This window comes from Centruroides vittatus, unplaced genomic scaffold (genome assembly GCF_030686945.1).
Source record: "Centruroides vittatus isolate TY-2023 unplaced genomic scaffold, ASM3068694v2 contig_651, whole genome shotgun sequence".
Classification (NCBI taxonomy): Eukaryota; Metazoa; Arthropoda; class Arachnida; order Scorpiones; family Buthidae; genus Centruroides; species Centruroides vittatus.
This window is the reverse complement of record NW_027122405.1, coordinates 804173-820572: the sequence shown is the minus strand read 5'-3', so window position 1 is coordinate 820572 and position 16400 is coordinate 804173. Positions and strand designations below refer to the sequence as shown.

Below are 16400 nucleotides of genomic sequence, written 5' to 3'. Positions count from 1 at the left end.
CCTGTTATTAGCGGAAGTATTAAATAGGAAGGAAAGAATACACGTGGTTATCATGTTGTCAGGCGAAGATTTTATGAAATCGTTGGTACAACAAAGTGATGTGTATACAAGTAAGATATTGAAAGAAATTAAATTATTTAATAATGTTCAACATATTAAAATTGTGAATTTTTAAATTTTAATGATGTTAACATATAACTACAATTTTACTATATAATAGCGCTTAAATGTGTATAGATGTAAATTCTATTTTTTTTAAAGAAATTATTTATCTGTACAATTATATATAATTACATATTAAGTATAATTTCTTTATATAGACTTAAACAGATAAAAGTGTTATTAATTTATTATTCAATAACACTTCTTTTTTATTTTTTAACGAATTTTATCTTATAATGTTATAAAATGTTTAATATGTGTATCAAGTAATGTTTTGATAATATTTTTCTCCTTGTTTTACAGAAATGAATATTTATTATTGAATCAAACTACTGATATTTTTTAAAATAAAATTATATGTGAAGATATAGTATGTAGTTAAGTGATGATGCCCAGAAAAATTTATAAGACATTATTACTACATAAAAGTTTTGTCAAATATGAAGGAATATTTCATAATCTTATTTGTTATTTAGGTGATTTATGAAGAATTATGATGATTATTATTTTGTAATTTGACCAATTAAGATCAGATTATATTCTTAACAATAATTATTTTTAGAATCAGATATTGATGGATGAAACAGAGAGACAACTGTCTTGGGTGCCAAATTGGAAGAGATACTAAAAAGGCAAAGGTTTATAGAAATATAAGTACCTTGGCACTGTTCTTAGCAGTACCAAGGCACCAAAATTATTTGAAATAGTCCCACTTATAATATTGGGTACTTTTTGGTTAGCGGGACGCCAGTCATTTTTACTACTATTTTTACCAAAATTTTGTTATTTTATTTAGTAATTCATACAATGTTAAAATATTATCAAAAAATTTACAAAAGAGTAAACCTACTACAAAAATTTTCATGTTTTGTGTATGACATCAGGTTGCTGGGTCTACAGAGTTATACTCATGGTTAACTCGCAAATATTTGTATCCTGCATCTTCTAACTCATTCTTTTTGTATGCTTTTCAACAGTCAGAATAGATTACACTTCCTCCTTTCACTTTATTTCTTATTGCATCAATCAAAATTTTAGCTGAATGGTCATGCATTGAGACTAAAAGGCACTCTTTTGACTCGTGGCAATTTTCACCGAAACTCGTTGCTGCAGAAGAACACATCTGACATTTTGTTTTCTGTGTATAAATAGATCTTTGTACACTTCAAAAACTTTGTTTGCACCATCTATTTTTACAATGAGTGTAGATATTAAAAAGTTGGTAGACACCTAACTCATATAATTACAGTAGAGCATCGATTATCCGACCCCCAATTAACCGACCACATTCTAGTCGGCAAATTCAAATGTCCGCTAGTGATGTGGCGCTACAATATTTGGTTATGTCTTGGCTACTTTAATATTATTTTTGTTAAATTTTTCATGTTTTAGCTGGCAGCATTGGCTTGACCATGACAGGGAGACTAGTATTTAAACCAGGCCTAATACACTATACTAATAATGTATTTTTTTCATACTTTTCGGTTATCCGACCAACCCCAGTCCCCAATTAAGTCGGATAATCGATGCTCTACTGTATTCCAATCAACAATCATGCTGGGATTAATTCCTAACTCACCATGTAAGATTCCAGTTTCTAGGAAAAATTGAATCACAATTTTTTTGTTAGTTGACAATTGCAATATTGTAAAATCTATTTTAAATCAAAGAATAACAAACAGACCAAAAAGAAGAATTAAGACAAAGTTTGAAAAAATCATTACAATATCTAACTTTGATGTACGTCACTCCTACTAATATAGATAATTTACATAACCATATGATAAAAATGATGGAACTATGAAACACGGTACTATGCAGAGTATGTTAAAAATAAAAAAAAATTAAACTGTATCTTATAATAATATATTATTTTGGAATTTATAACCAAATAACATAACATAACAACTAAACACTCATCAAACCTGATAATAATCCAACACATCATACATTAATAAGAGATGGTGCCTAACGCCTACCTCAAGTGCGAAATTTATTTATAACATAACAACATAAGTTTTACGTATAATATACAAATAAAAGTTAAAATTTAACTTTTGCAATTAAACCAACAGGAAAATATGCTAATCGTTTTCGATATCAAACATGTATTAACAATCATTGTTAAATTTCCTTATTGACTTTTAACTTTTATACAAACTTAAAGAAAAGGTTATGTTTTCATTCTAATAAAGTTTACTTACAAATTAATCTAAAAACAAACAAATAACACAATGTAAACATGAATCAGATTTTATCGATTGACTGGTATCCCATTAACCAAAGAGTACCCAATATTGTTCTTATTAAAAAACACTGTTACTTTCAAATCTTTCTAAGCTGTCCTAATTTTTAGATTATAACGTTCTTAATTATGCATATTTCAATTGCTTCTCTTAATCTTTGTTGACCAAAAAACACATATTAAATTTATTCAAACCTATACATGTTGCATATCATTTTATTAGTCCAGTGTGAGGATGATTAAAAATCAGAAAATGTGAGAAAAGTCACTTCCAATAGAATATGGAATGTACCAAAGATACAGATTTTTCCATAGACTTTTGATAGTTTTTGTGGGAAATTTCAAAAGCAGATGAGAGTTGCTGTGGCAACTCAGAAACTATAGAATTTTTCAAATTAAGATTGCAGAAGTATTGATAATTTTGTCATTTGATGATCATGTATCAACTTTCAGCAAATTTTGATCTAATGACAAACATTTGTGAACTGTAACAGTTACTGATATGAGTAATCCATTGTTTTTGAATCCTTTTGCGCAATAAAACTGTTTGTATAACCAATACTGGTTTTCCCAATTAATAAGAATAAATTAATTTTCAATTTTACTTAATATTTTCATATTAATTTATTATGCAATTTAAGTCATTTATTTGTCATGCTAATTTCAAATTGCTTTTATTATCTAAAGCAGTGATTCCCAAAGTGCCCACAGGGGGACGCTACCGCCCCCCTGTGGGCAGTGAGTAAATCTAGGGGGGGTGCTGGAGGCAGGGTACCAAACAGTGGCCAAAGGCAAAAGTTGGGGTCACTGACAGCCATTCCCTTTCCTCTGTTAAATGGATAAGAGGAAACATTGTGTTTAATGGTTTACAGATGTTGAGAACAATGTACGGTAAGGGCACAAAGTGTGAGATTCATAGAAAAGTTTTCCTAAGAATATTTCCAATCCTTTCTCACACAAGAGAAAATGGGATAGGGACATTGGGTATAACTTTATTAAACAAAGGGGATGGTGGATTGAAAAAGTTTGGGAATCACTGATCTAAAACATCTTTGAATTAAAATGCAAAGAGATCATACAAACACAGAATAAGCAGTCAAATATATTTGAATTTTAAATTATATTACACGAGTATGTGTATATACACAATACCTAAATACATAATCACAATTAATTTGAATAATTTATTTATTTTGTAGTCATATGTAAAAGGAATCTATTCAGTTTGATAAAGTTGCCAAAATATGCAAAATGCTGTGTGTCATCCAAATTCAAATTGATTTCAAATGCATATTGGTTGGTGGTATAGTAGATTTTTGAAAATCGACTCTGTATAATATGAAAAATATAACTTTTATTTATTTTAAGAAGAAATTTATTAAAAAACACTAAAAAATATAATTCTATATTACAGATAACCATGATAATGATGCATCATTACAAGATTTTTTTTTAATGTTAATTAGTATAGTTTTGCTATTCTTCAGTGAAAAAACAACTTTTGTTGCATTCCATTTTAATTGAAATACATCATTTCGTGTTAAGTTAATTAAAGATTATATAAGGAAGATTATATAGACAATTCTGTTTTATCATTTATAATTTAAGTTTCTGAATTTTTATGTTAAGTGCTACAATTATAGATTATATTATTCTAAAACTATTTCAGATTTGAAGCAGTTTATTATAGAAGCTCAGGAATATTCTAAAGATAATTCAAAAAATGATATTGTAGAAGAATATCTTCAATATTCAGGAAATTGTTCAGAATTACTTGATTTATTGCAAGGAAAGAAAAAGTCATCTGAGGTAAATGTTAAAATCACTATATTATTATTTGAATGACAATACATAGAAACTTTTTAAATAAAAAAGTATAACCTTTACAAAGAAAAAAGTAGGGATAATAATTTGAACTGAATTTATTTTACTTAACTGAAGGATAACTAAATTAAAATTTAGTAGAGTAAAATAAAAGTAATATCAAATTTAGTTATCTATTAGTTAAGTAAATACTACTAAACTACTAAATTTATCAGAATTTATTGTTAAACTAAATTTTATCCATTGGTTTTTATTCTTATTTACCTAAGAATAATTAAAATATAGTTCTACAATAGTGTGGGAACGCCGGGGGTAGGACGGAGTCGTGACCCCTTTTTGGCGGCGCACAGGTCGGCAAGACCCACCCCACTGTCAAGGATGGCTAAACTTATCGTAATATCCCATTGTATCGGGATTGGTAATTAATTGTCAGGTCGAGTGGAGGAAGTGTGGAGTCGTCGATAAGAAAAAGGCAATATCCGTAGTAGCAGGACAACACAGATAAGATTTATTTAGACGGTAAACAGATACAAAAGATCTAATGCGTTCCGTTCCTAACTGCGAGAGAGAGAGTTTACAAATTTAGGGGGGATCATACCTCTTCCTAGGATTAGTCGTAGGATTAGCTGTAATCGTAGGATTAATCTTCTCCGTTCTCCGGTCGTGGAGGGAAGCGGGAGGATCGGTCGGGCGGCTCGTCGGTGGCGGGCTTCAGTGACTTCGTGTCTCGGCTCTCGCTTTTCGTGCTGGATCCTACGGGTCGGGTGTCTTGTGCGGACCTTCAGCGACCGACCCCGTTATTAGATATCTCCCCCCTATTTATACTCCCGGTCTCGTCCGCTGCGATGACGGTAGATGATGAGTCGATCTCCAGTGACTCAGCAGTTAGATCCGGGGAGGAGGGAAGTGAGTTGCCGGTGGAAGACTGCACATCCTTTGAATCTTGATCGCTATCTCCCGAGGGGTTTGAACAATAAAATTTAAAATGGACTGGTCGGTTTTACCCGGTTGTCACAATAGTGACTTCATAGAATGTGGACAGCCTGTGGACTTCAATATACAATCCAGCCTCTTCAGATCCTGCTGCTTTTATTTCATCTTTTATTGTAGGCTACTGAGTTAAATTGGTAGTTAACAGCAAAGTCCAAAATCAATTGGCTCAATTTGAAATATTTTGCTGGCTACACTTTGTACTTGACATTGCATAATCTATAAATTCCTTAATATGAGAAATATCAGAATAAAATGGATGTTAAAAGTATCTGAATAGGATGAATGGTAAGTTGATAAACATGTTACAAGAATTGTTCATAGGTTCCTTCTTACAATGCAGTCAAATTTTTTTGAACTTGAAGAGCAATATTATATCAAGTCACCAGTGTATGTTCAACAAGCATATAAATCAATTCATAATTTATTTTGTTAGATAGAGGACATGTCCCATGTCCCATGAGCATGAGCTTGATTATGCCTGTTGATTTTTCATTATAGATTATTATTTTATTCACAATTATCATATAATAACTGATAATTATAATCATCACTTCAATATTCTTTGAAATTGAAGTGATCTATCTTGTCTTATTTTTCACAATGTAGTAAATTTTCTAATTCTCTAGTTTTTTTTAACTTGAATTTTCTAAAAATAAGAAGGGAGGAGATAAATATTTACAGATACCGTATATCTTGGCAGATAAGACGATAGTTAAATCATAAAAAAGGCCCCCAAAATCCGGGGTCGTCTTACAGGACAGATACAAAAACAAATTAGATTGAAATTTATATAAACTGAAACCATTATAAAAAATGGACAAACCGTGATTATTTACTAGTAGAGAGTAGGGTATGTCCACAAAAATAGAATAGCCCATATGACGTTTTTGTGAATAGTCAGTCATTACCCGAATGCCGAATCAGTGCAAATGTTTGCAACAATCGCAAGGCAGTGCAAGAAAATAAAATTTGTTCATTTGAAAAATTACAAATAGGACATATTTCCGTATACACTACACAGTATTATTATTCAGATAATGATCACTAAACTAAATTCACAGGCTGTTGATAGTTTGGGGGTCATCTCATAGGACAGATATATGCTAAAACTATAAAACTTTGACGAAAATTTATACCTCGTCTTATCTGAAGGTTGTCTTATCTGCCGAGATATATGGTGATTATTATTCTAAGTTGTGGAGCTTTATCCTTCTTTTTTATTTAGATGATATGTTTTTATAATTAATTAAGCTAAAAATGATTTATCTATCAAAAAACATTGATAATGTTTTTTTTTTATAAGAGATTTAATATAATTTAAGGTAAGAAGATTGATTACTAATCATTTATACTTCTGTTTGTTTCTAGATAACATTAATATTCAATGTTACAGAACATATTTTATCGAGAATTTCTGAAGATTTGACTTCTTATGAGAAAGTTGGATATGAAATAGTGCAAAAGATTTTAAGAGTTAGAATAAACAGTATTTATTATTTATTAAATCCAAATAATAAGTTTCATCAAATTAAATCTTCTTTGAAATTGTTGATAGCAATAGTCACTCAGGGAACTCAGTGTGCTAGAGATATTATGACTATATTTAATTTTCAAAATGAAAATTTTTTAGAAACAATAAATAGAAGGAATAGCAAAGTAAGAAATGTTTATTTTGAATAATTAAATTATACTCAATATAAAAATATTTTAGAATTTTTATAATTATTTAAAATATTTTTTAGGATCCTGAAGACATTCGTACCTGTTTCATACACTTTGTTGTAGCTCTTCTTGTTGTGGGAAGCAATGATGTTGTTAGAAATGTTGTTGAACTGAAAGGTTAACATTTTAACTTTAAAAATCATATTATTTCAACATAATTTTACTTAATAAATATTAAAATTTTAATAAACTTGCTTATGGAAGACAATTCTTATCAATTAAATGTTTTTCTGAGATACTTTTATATCTTTGTCTTTAACAATATATAAAAGTTGTATGATGAATATTTATCATTAGAACTTTAAGATTATTTTTTTTCATTAGTGAAAATGGAAAAAAATACTTCAAAGAATTTTAATTAAATAAAAACAAATTGATTTCCATGAAAGAGTTTTATTTTAGATTTATCATTTGTTAATAAAACGAATTTCATATTTGTATTGTATTGTCTTTTTTTTCTATTATTTTTGTTTTATCAATTAAATTTTATTTTGTTGTTTTAATTTTTATAGATAAAAATAAATTTGTTTCTATTTGTATTAATAAATGTTTTAATAATTGTAAGACATAATATTTATTTTAGGATTTTTAAATACAATATTTCCTGGCTTAATTTATGATCGAGCATCTAATATTCATTTGATATTATCAACAATCCAAAACAAGGTAAAAAACATTTTTAATTATTTATTGAATTATTTAATTAGATTTATTGAAATTGGAAAAATTTTCAAATATTTACTTTTATCTCAAACTAGAAGATGTAGACCTACCAGCACTGCCTAGGCTAAAATAACCAAACTTCTAACTTGATTTTAATTTCAATGCTTATCCTTATTACTTTTTGCTCAGGAAAAACCAGATATCTTTGCTAGTAATTCTTAAAAAATAGACAGGTTTTGAAAATTCAGAGAATTACATTTGTTCTTCTTGAGAAAGTATCAAGGAAAAAAATTTAAAAAAAACCTAGTACGTCTTAAGAAAAGTATGAAATAATTGATTCATCACTAGAAATGTCAACCAGTTTTAAAAATTACACGTTTTTATTAGTTGGTGGCTATATACATTGAATAATTGTTTTTGTTGCAGTGTCAACAAATGGTTTTTATTTTTGGTTCTCTCTTAAGGGAGTCAAATTTTATTTAATTTATATATCTTTATTTTTGTAGACTTGTTCATTGTATTTTACAGAAATATTCACAAAAATTAAAGAATTTCTCTCAAACAACAAAAAAAGTAATTTTTAGTAGAACAAACTGTAACAAAGTATTGTTTCAAGAGGAAATAATTATATAAGTAATTTACTGTTGTTTGCTGAAAGAACACTGATTAAATGTAGTGATGAGTAAGTCTGATTCTATAAAATTTCTGAACTGAGATAAAACTTGACTTGTACTTTAGAGTTGAGTCTTTATATGATGTTACAGTAATATTGTTAGTAGAAAAAGTTTTAAAATCACTAATTTTTGCTACAGCAATCTCTATAATTGGAAACCTGTAGATGTCACTGTGGTTATAATTCCAAATCAAAATCTATTGTTATTTTTTTATATAATATCTATTTATAATCATATAATATTTGAAGTAACAAATAATTGAAATTGTAATAGAATTGTTATAATTATACCGGAAATTATGATGGAACTGTTTTGTAGGAAATTATATAAATAAAAAAATTAAGATAAATTTTTCAAAGAAAAGTTGAGAGGGAAAAGGTCAGAATTTAACATTGCTGTAAATCCAAACACAAACATGTCTGCAAAGCCTCACACAGGTACAACATTGCCACAAACAAAGAAAATTTTCTTTTATAGATAGATTGAATCAAATAATCTGAAATAATTTCAAAAATATTTTCAATAAAAGTATAATTTTATATTGTCTTTTTTCAAGTCATTTAATATTAAATTATATAATATTTATGAAAATTTACCTTTGACAAAATATAAATCATAACTGACTGAATTTTTCAATTAAGACTTCCTCATCATCATCATCATAAACTTTATTTATATTAGGCTTTGCCTGTTACAAAAGGTGGGATAATGTGGTACATAAAATTACATAATCTCATAAGCAATACAATTGCGGTCTATACAATCCCCTTATTAATTAATAAATTAGCATAAATTACAGAATTAATATATTAAATTGATTAACAACAAAAAATTTTTGAGCATAATTATACAGATTGTATATAGTAGTCTTGTTAGCTTTATGAAAAAAGAATACATAAAATCTTCACTGCTATTTAGAAATAAAGTCTCAATATTATATCTTTTCCGCAACTCTTGTGTTCTATTACAAGAACAAGTACAAAACAAATGAAGTTTAGACATGGCAACATTACAACTTATACAAAACAGTCTAGAGAATTGATAGATATTTTTATTAATCAAAATAATCTCTCTATTTAATCTTAATTGAATAAAGAACTTTTTGACATTAAAGGATAAATCGGAACCAATATAATTATTGATGTCTGGATAATTCAAAATAATATTATAACAAGTAGAGTTGTTATGAATTTTAACATCATGTATATCTTGAGACAAGGATATCTCAAAAGCGTTCTTAATCAATTGTGCATTATATATTTCATTGGAGTCTGTATTATATATAAACGGAGAAATTGAAAACCCAAACATATTAAATACCGTAGACATTTGATAGACCCAATTGGGTTTAGGCTTATTGTTAAGCGATTTATTATATAATAACTCCAGCAGTAAAAAAGGCAACGATCCATTGTCTCTCAATCGACTCAAAAATTTAACATATCTTCTCAAGAAAAAAGGCCCCAACCTGAATCTATTCAATTCAAGACGCAATTCCGCTCCAGAAACATTAAAATCCAACGAAAAGACTTTTCGTATAAATTTGTTTTGAATAATTTCCAATTTTTTAAAATACAAAGGACTCCAAATAGGTGCAGCGTATCCACATGAATTTAAAACAATCGAAGAGAATAATCTAAATTGAACTCTTATATTACGAGTTTTTAATTTAACAAATAGTTTAACTAAATTGTTGATCAAAGTAGAAGCTTTAGTTTTCATTCTCTTAAACTGCCTTTCAAACGACAAGGTAGATGTGAAAGTAACACCCAGAAATTTCATCTCTGAGACAATTAAAAGACTTTCCTGATGAAGAAAAAAGAACATACGTTTTTTTGGTAGATTGGTACCGTTTGGAAAAATCATTACATAAGATTTTTCAATTAAGACTTCAAATTTGAAGATGGATATTTTGAGAAGTGAGATTGGAAGGTTTTACACAAATTTTTCTAAATTATAAATAGATTCACTAATTTAAAAATGAATAATAGGGAAAATAAAACATAGATTTATTTTTAAAATAGTTATTATAATCATTATTTAAAATAATTTTAACTCAGTACTTTTTATATTGTTCAAACGAATATAATATAAATGTGGATGTAATAAAACTGTACAATATAACAACATTAAATCAAAATTATGTAAAATTATTGGATTTCTTATGTGAAATTTATAAGTAGGAATTTTATGTATGAAAGGAACAATATAATAAGTACTTAATTTAAATTATATTTTAATATATAATTCAAATTTTTAAAGTGATTATTTGTTTTAGATAGTAGAAAATTCCTCAATTAGTAAAACACAGAAAATTAGGGTTCTGAATGATTACACATTACAGTTTGTTCTTAAATTATATAATTGGACTGGTGCAGAATTTGGTCATTTTTCTAGAAAAAGAAAATATAATCATTCCGATGATAAAAAGAAAACTGCTGTTAAAGAGGTAAGAACTTTGTTACAAGAAATTAAATTTTAATTATTGTTCAGGCTACTTAATAATACTAATTAAAACAGGATTATTTATATCAGTACTATTTTTTAATTAAATTAAAAATAGTATTGATGTAAAATTTATAGTTTTATAAATAAATAAATAATTGAAAAACGAAAAGGTTATAAAATAACTTTCATTGGCCTACTGTGTTACACAAGGGATATATATATATGGCTATTAAACTTTACTTATACTTATGGTAAAGTATAAGTAAAGTTTAATAACCATTTTGATAAGAAAATTTATCAAAACTGAATTTTATTTTAAATTAAACTAAGATAAAGTAAGACTTAAATTTTTCAATATTTGTATTTAATGTGAATTATATTTAATTTTAGCAAGTTTCTGATGAAGAGATAAACTTTGTTAGAGATGCTGCTCATCAGTTTATGATATCTGTTTGTTGTTCTCATAAAAATGGAATAATCTTTTCAAACAGGATTATGAATAACAGTGGAAAGTAAGTTAATATAAAGTATATAATTATTTTTACAAGTTATTCATAAAATTTGCAATAAAATTTCTTCTTGGCTAGATTTTAATTCTGGAAAATGAAATTTATACAAAAGATATCTTTATTTATAGAGTAGTCTCCTCCTGCTGTGCATTGTCTTTATTACTACATGGTTTCATCTATCATGATTTTAATTTTTTCAGGAAAGGAACACAAGCAACAGAACTGATTATGATACCATGTGAATATATTTACTGAAATATTGTTCATCAAATATGTCATAACTTTCTCTGAGAATAATCTATTTTGAACTTTGTCAGCTGTACAAAGTTGAAATGCACCATTACCTGTCAGGATTTTCTTTATTCTTTCTCTAGGATTCAATTATGGGTCCAGGATTTATCTTTAGTATCCAATATCAGTCAATAAAGATAAAGATTTTTCCTCTTATTCAAAATGCTACAGTCTGCTGATCTGCTATTACTTTGTGTTCTGCAGTCAGTTGTTTAGAACAAGCTTTTGAATATCTTGATTGTTTTTACTGAATTTCTTTTTTGATTTATAAATCTGATAACATTATGCTGTATATAATACATTATTCTTAATTAATCAGTCTTTACAAATCAAACAACAATATTAACTGCTATAAAATGACACTCAATGCATGCAGCATCTTTTAATTATCTATATCTGATTTTTAGAATTACTTATACTTGATCTAGTCCATGATCTCATGTACTCCAATCTACCTCTTCACTTGAATAGACATTTTTCAAATGTTTATGAATATGTTCCAGAAATCTGTTTCCTTCTGTCAAGATTCAATAATGACTTGTAGTTTCTGATAGTTTCTAATGTATACATTGTCTTTTCAGTAGTGTAAATATCAAACATCAATTGTTGAGCTATATAAATTTTTTACAACATAATAAAAAAATATTATGCTATGATGTATGGAAATTAACACAACTCTAGATAGAGTCTACATTTTTAGGAGAAAAAATTGTGTTACTGATTTTATTGAGTGATTTTTACATTAATAAGCTTTTTATTTTTATCACACAATGAAGTGCACTCAATAGACAAATTGGAAGAAAAATTAATAAGTTTTATGTATTATAATTAAAGTATTAAAATTTTTATACATATGTTTTCTGTTTAGAAATCCAAACCATACTATCACAAATATATTAAACTCATTAAATGCACCATATGCCGATAGAAGATATTCAGATTTTGTGATTAAAGTACTTCAAGCATGTCCTGATCAGATGAAGTTTTATTTGCCATCTTTAACAGATGCAGTTATTCCTCGTAATTCACTTCCATGGATTCAAGCTATAACATTAATAAAAGAGGTAACAGTTTATAAAAAAATTTATTTCTAAATCATTTAAAACTATTTAAAAGAATATATAATTATTTTCATTGAAATTATAGTACAAGGTCTGTATAAAATCTGGAACCAATGGGGAAAATGAACAAGAACAAGTTAACACTAATGCTGATTTTTTTTTTTTTTTTTTTTTATCTTGAGGAAACCATGTTTTATGTTTTCTTTCTTGTGAAGACACAATGTAGTGACAGTAGATTTAAAACACTGGGCAAATTCTCATCCTTTATTCGGTTGGAACGCTTTTTACATCGCGTGTTTCGGGCCGATGCCCCTCTTCAGCCAACTAAACAACAAAAGGTGTTTTTTACATAAGAAAAGAATACAAACAGATATTTAAAGTAAACAATACAACAGTATACACAACACTCCATAAAACGTACCTTATAATTGTCTGTACGTGTTACAAATACATGTGTACAAACAGCACAGCAGTTATTGGGGGTTGTTACCTCCTAAATGTTGGTGTTAAGAGCGTGTATACTGGAATTAATGTTAAATATACATTTATATAATCAACTAAAAAGGTGGGTTTTTTCATTAAAAGTTTAAAATAACATTACCCATTAAAGACTGGACCGCACCTTGTTCAAAAGCATAGACAGAGTACAAGTAGTCCAACAGCATTAATCTTTATAAAATTCCATAAAAGTTTTTAATATCAATCTGTGGAAATGTATCAAATTATTCTCTACAGATCGTATTTACAAAAAATATACCTGAAATTTGTCTACCGGCATGTTATCTGGGAGTTCCCTTGCATAGTGACTAGAGTTGTTTCCGTATACAGATCTCACACGCTGCCACTTCAACTGCATAATTTGGTTTTTTAATTTGCATACATTTGGTTAAGTACCGATAGGGCAAGTATTACTTCTAAGGAGTTTTCCCTTCCAACAAAATTATTCCTGAGCTTAACGACATTTTTTAGAGCTTATTACTATACAACAGATGCCCATTGCCAATTTTTTATTTCATTTTTGGATTTTAATATTTATCACTATGATAAATCACAGATTTTAGTCAGTGCACTTATATTTATTTATTTATTTAAAGGAAAAGTAGATAATTTTCTTGTTTGCTAAGGATCAAATATAGCTGATCAACTATTACCATACTTAATCATATAGTTTTGAATTTATACAAGTTTTACATTAGTTCCAAATATTTATTTTGATGATAGACTAAAATTATTTTTAATATACTTTCAAAGTAGTTAAACAGAAAGTACATTAGTGAATATGAAAACAAATAGAAATTTAAAAGCAGAATGATATCATGTTCTAGAAATGAAAAAAATAGTTCTATTATATTAATCTTCATATCTAATGGATTATTTAAATATCAACTGTAGAGTATTTTGAATTATTAAATAAATTTAACGTTTAATGAAATGTTTCAAGAGTTCATTGAAACTTTTAAATTATTATTAAATTCTTTTAAAACTTTCAAATATATCCAATTCTCAATATAAAAAATACAGAAGAAACCAAATTATCTTCATTTTTAATTCAAATTATATCCAATTCTGTTTTTATATTGTAAATATATTCCTGAAAAATGTGTTTAAAAAAGCCACGTAAAAAGATGTCTGTATGGAAATACAGAAGATGTATTCCAGATGTTAAAAATAAGTATAAATAGTACAATAAACCAATTAATATAATAGGATGTGTTTAAACAAAATACTTCAATTTTAGTTAATAAATTGGAGGAGGGACAATTGTAACTTATCAACAAAATTTAATAGATTTTTATTATTTGCATAAATTTTATTTTTATTTTACTTTTCAATGAAATGTCAAAATATCTCTAGTCTTTAATACCAAACAGCATACAAAAAATATTCTGTATTGGAAGAAATACAATAGTACAAACAAATCATCAAACTCCAATTAAATTTTTTGTGACTCTGTCACTCACAGAATAAAGTCAGAATGAAAGACTGATTGTCACAACACACATCTAAGTAAGTCATAAAAAAAACAGTCAAATCTTCAAATTTACTTGAGTATGTGTAGCAGCCTTAAATTCAAATTCTAAGAATATTTTTTAAATGAAAAGGAAGTATGAATAGTTTTCTTTCAAGTAGAATTGAATGGAAACTTTTAAAAAGGCAAATTTATTGAAATGTATTAGTTCAAAATTAATCAAGTGAAAAGATAATTTAATTTTTGCAGACTGTTAAATCAAAATTATGTGAAACAGAATTGAGTGTATTGTTTAATATTGTAATGTATATATGTTTATCTCTATTTGTTCGTTTTTAGTTATTTTTAAAATTATAAATGAACTAATGGAATTCCAGGTATCCCTTGATTAATGCAGTTAATTAATCCTTTGATGCTATCATGTATATCAAAATCATGTTAATCAAATATGGTATCTGTGTTAAGTAAAGACATCTGATAAAGCCATGCTAATTAAAACTTCTGCTACACCTATAAAGGAATTGCCGCAATTAATTTCATGCATTAATTAAATCCAGTGTTAAGCAAGGGGATCCCTGTGTGTGTGTGTGGACTTAGTAATATGAGTTTATCTTTTCTGCATTTTATCAGTGGAAAATAATTTATTATTTTATACATTTTTTTATTACATATATTTTTTTATACATTATACATTATTTTATTTTACTCATACAGAATATTTAATATTAGATTATTTATAGTTTTCATATACTGAATAACATATAAGTTAACATTATCAATCTCAATTTTATTAATTGCTCCATTATATGATTAATATAAATTTTAAGTTTTAATTTTAAAATAAATTTAATAATAAATATATAAAAGTTTATGATGGTATTTGTTTGGTATTGTAAAATTAAAAACACATGTCATTTTATAGACTAATGTTATAGAAAATAAATATTGTAATATAGTTAGTGAAAAGTTATAGTTGTCAGAATTAAGTTTTATTAGTTAATTCTTTAATGAGGATAAATTATTTAGTTAGCATACAATTAAATATATTACTTAGTTTTTAATTATTATTTTAGATTATTAATTCTCAGAAGCCATTACAATTACTGAAGAAATCCGAAGAAAAATTTTCTATATTAGAGATTGCATCATTTACCATTCTTTCCTCAATGCCATCAATAATATCTAAAGATATCATAAATGAAAATTTAAAGGTTTGTCATATTTACATTTTTTTGTAAAGTGTACATTTTTAAGATATTTATCAGTAGCAGTTTGTGGACTCAGAAAGTGGTGGGACTAAGTGAAAAAGAAAGCATTATTTAGCTTAATAATAGAAAATAAGAATTTTTACATATAAACAATTCTCACTAATAATGTAGACCCCAATGTAAGAGCTGACTTAAACAACACCAGTCTCATTAAAAAAATCATTCAAAATGGAGCATATCAGGGCCTTGGAAACCTTGAGATTTACAAAGCAACCAAATCGGGGAATTGTATTAATTTCAAAGATAGTAATGTAATATCTTATGCGTGGCACTATACTTGTGATGAAAATCCACATTGGTAGTTGTGTATTATTCCTTGGAAGACAGACCACATCATTATTATGAAAGACTTCTGTCTAGTAAATTATTTCAAAAAATTTTTTTGATCATTTACATACTGGAGAACATTAATTTTTGTATTCAAAAAAACGTTCTATATTCTTTACATTCTATTTTTGCAAATGGCAAAGAACCCAATGAAGATCTTGATTGAAGATCAAAAACGTTAGTTCAGTGACTATCTTCATTGTGTACTGGAAATCTAAAGGTTGTAGAAGATATATTTAAGATT

The 16400-nt window shown here is 26.9% G+C and overlaps 1 protein-coding gene across 1 annotated transcript in view; it reads left to right on the top strand.

Annotated features, from left to right (window-relative positions):
* Positions 1-16400, top strand: part of LOC136979885 (nucleolar pre-ribosomal-associated protein 1-like) — a 37039-nt gene continuing 20639 nt past the window's right edge. The window contains exons 1-9 of the mRNA XM_067275910.1: positions 1-110; positions 4077-4216; positions 6593-6880; positions 6967-7063; positions 7530-7612; positions 10562-10732; positions 11122-11243; positions 12400-12595; positions 15635-15772. Of these exons, the coding sequence (XP_067132011.1) occupies positions 53-110; positions 4077-4216; positions 6593-6880; positions 6967-7063; positions 7530-7612; positions 10562-10732; positions 11122-11243; positions 12400-12595; positions 15635-15772 (1293 nt within the window). The 5' untranslated portion in view covers positions 1-52. The remainder of the gene's footprint in view (positions 111-4076; positions 4217-6592; positions 6881-6966; positions 7064-7529; positions 7613-10561; positions 10733-11121; positions 11244-12399; positions 12596-15634; positions 15773-16400) is intronic.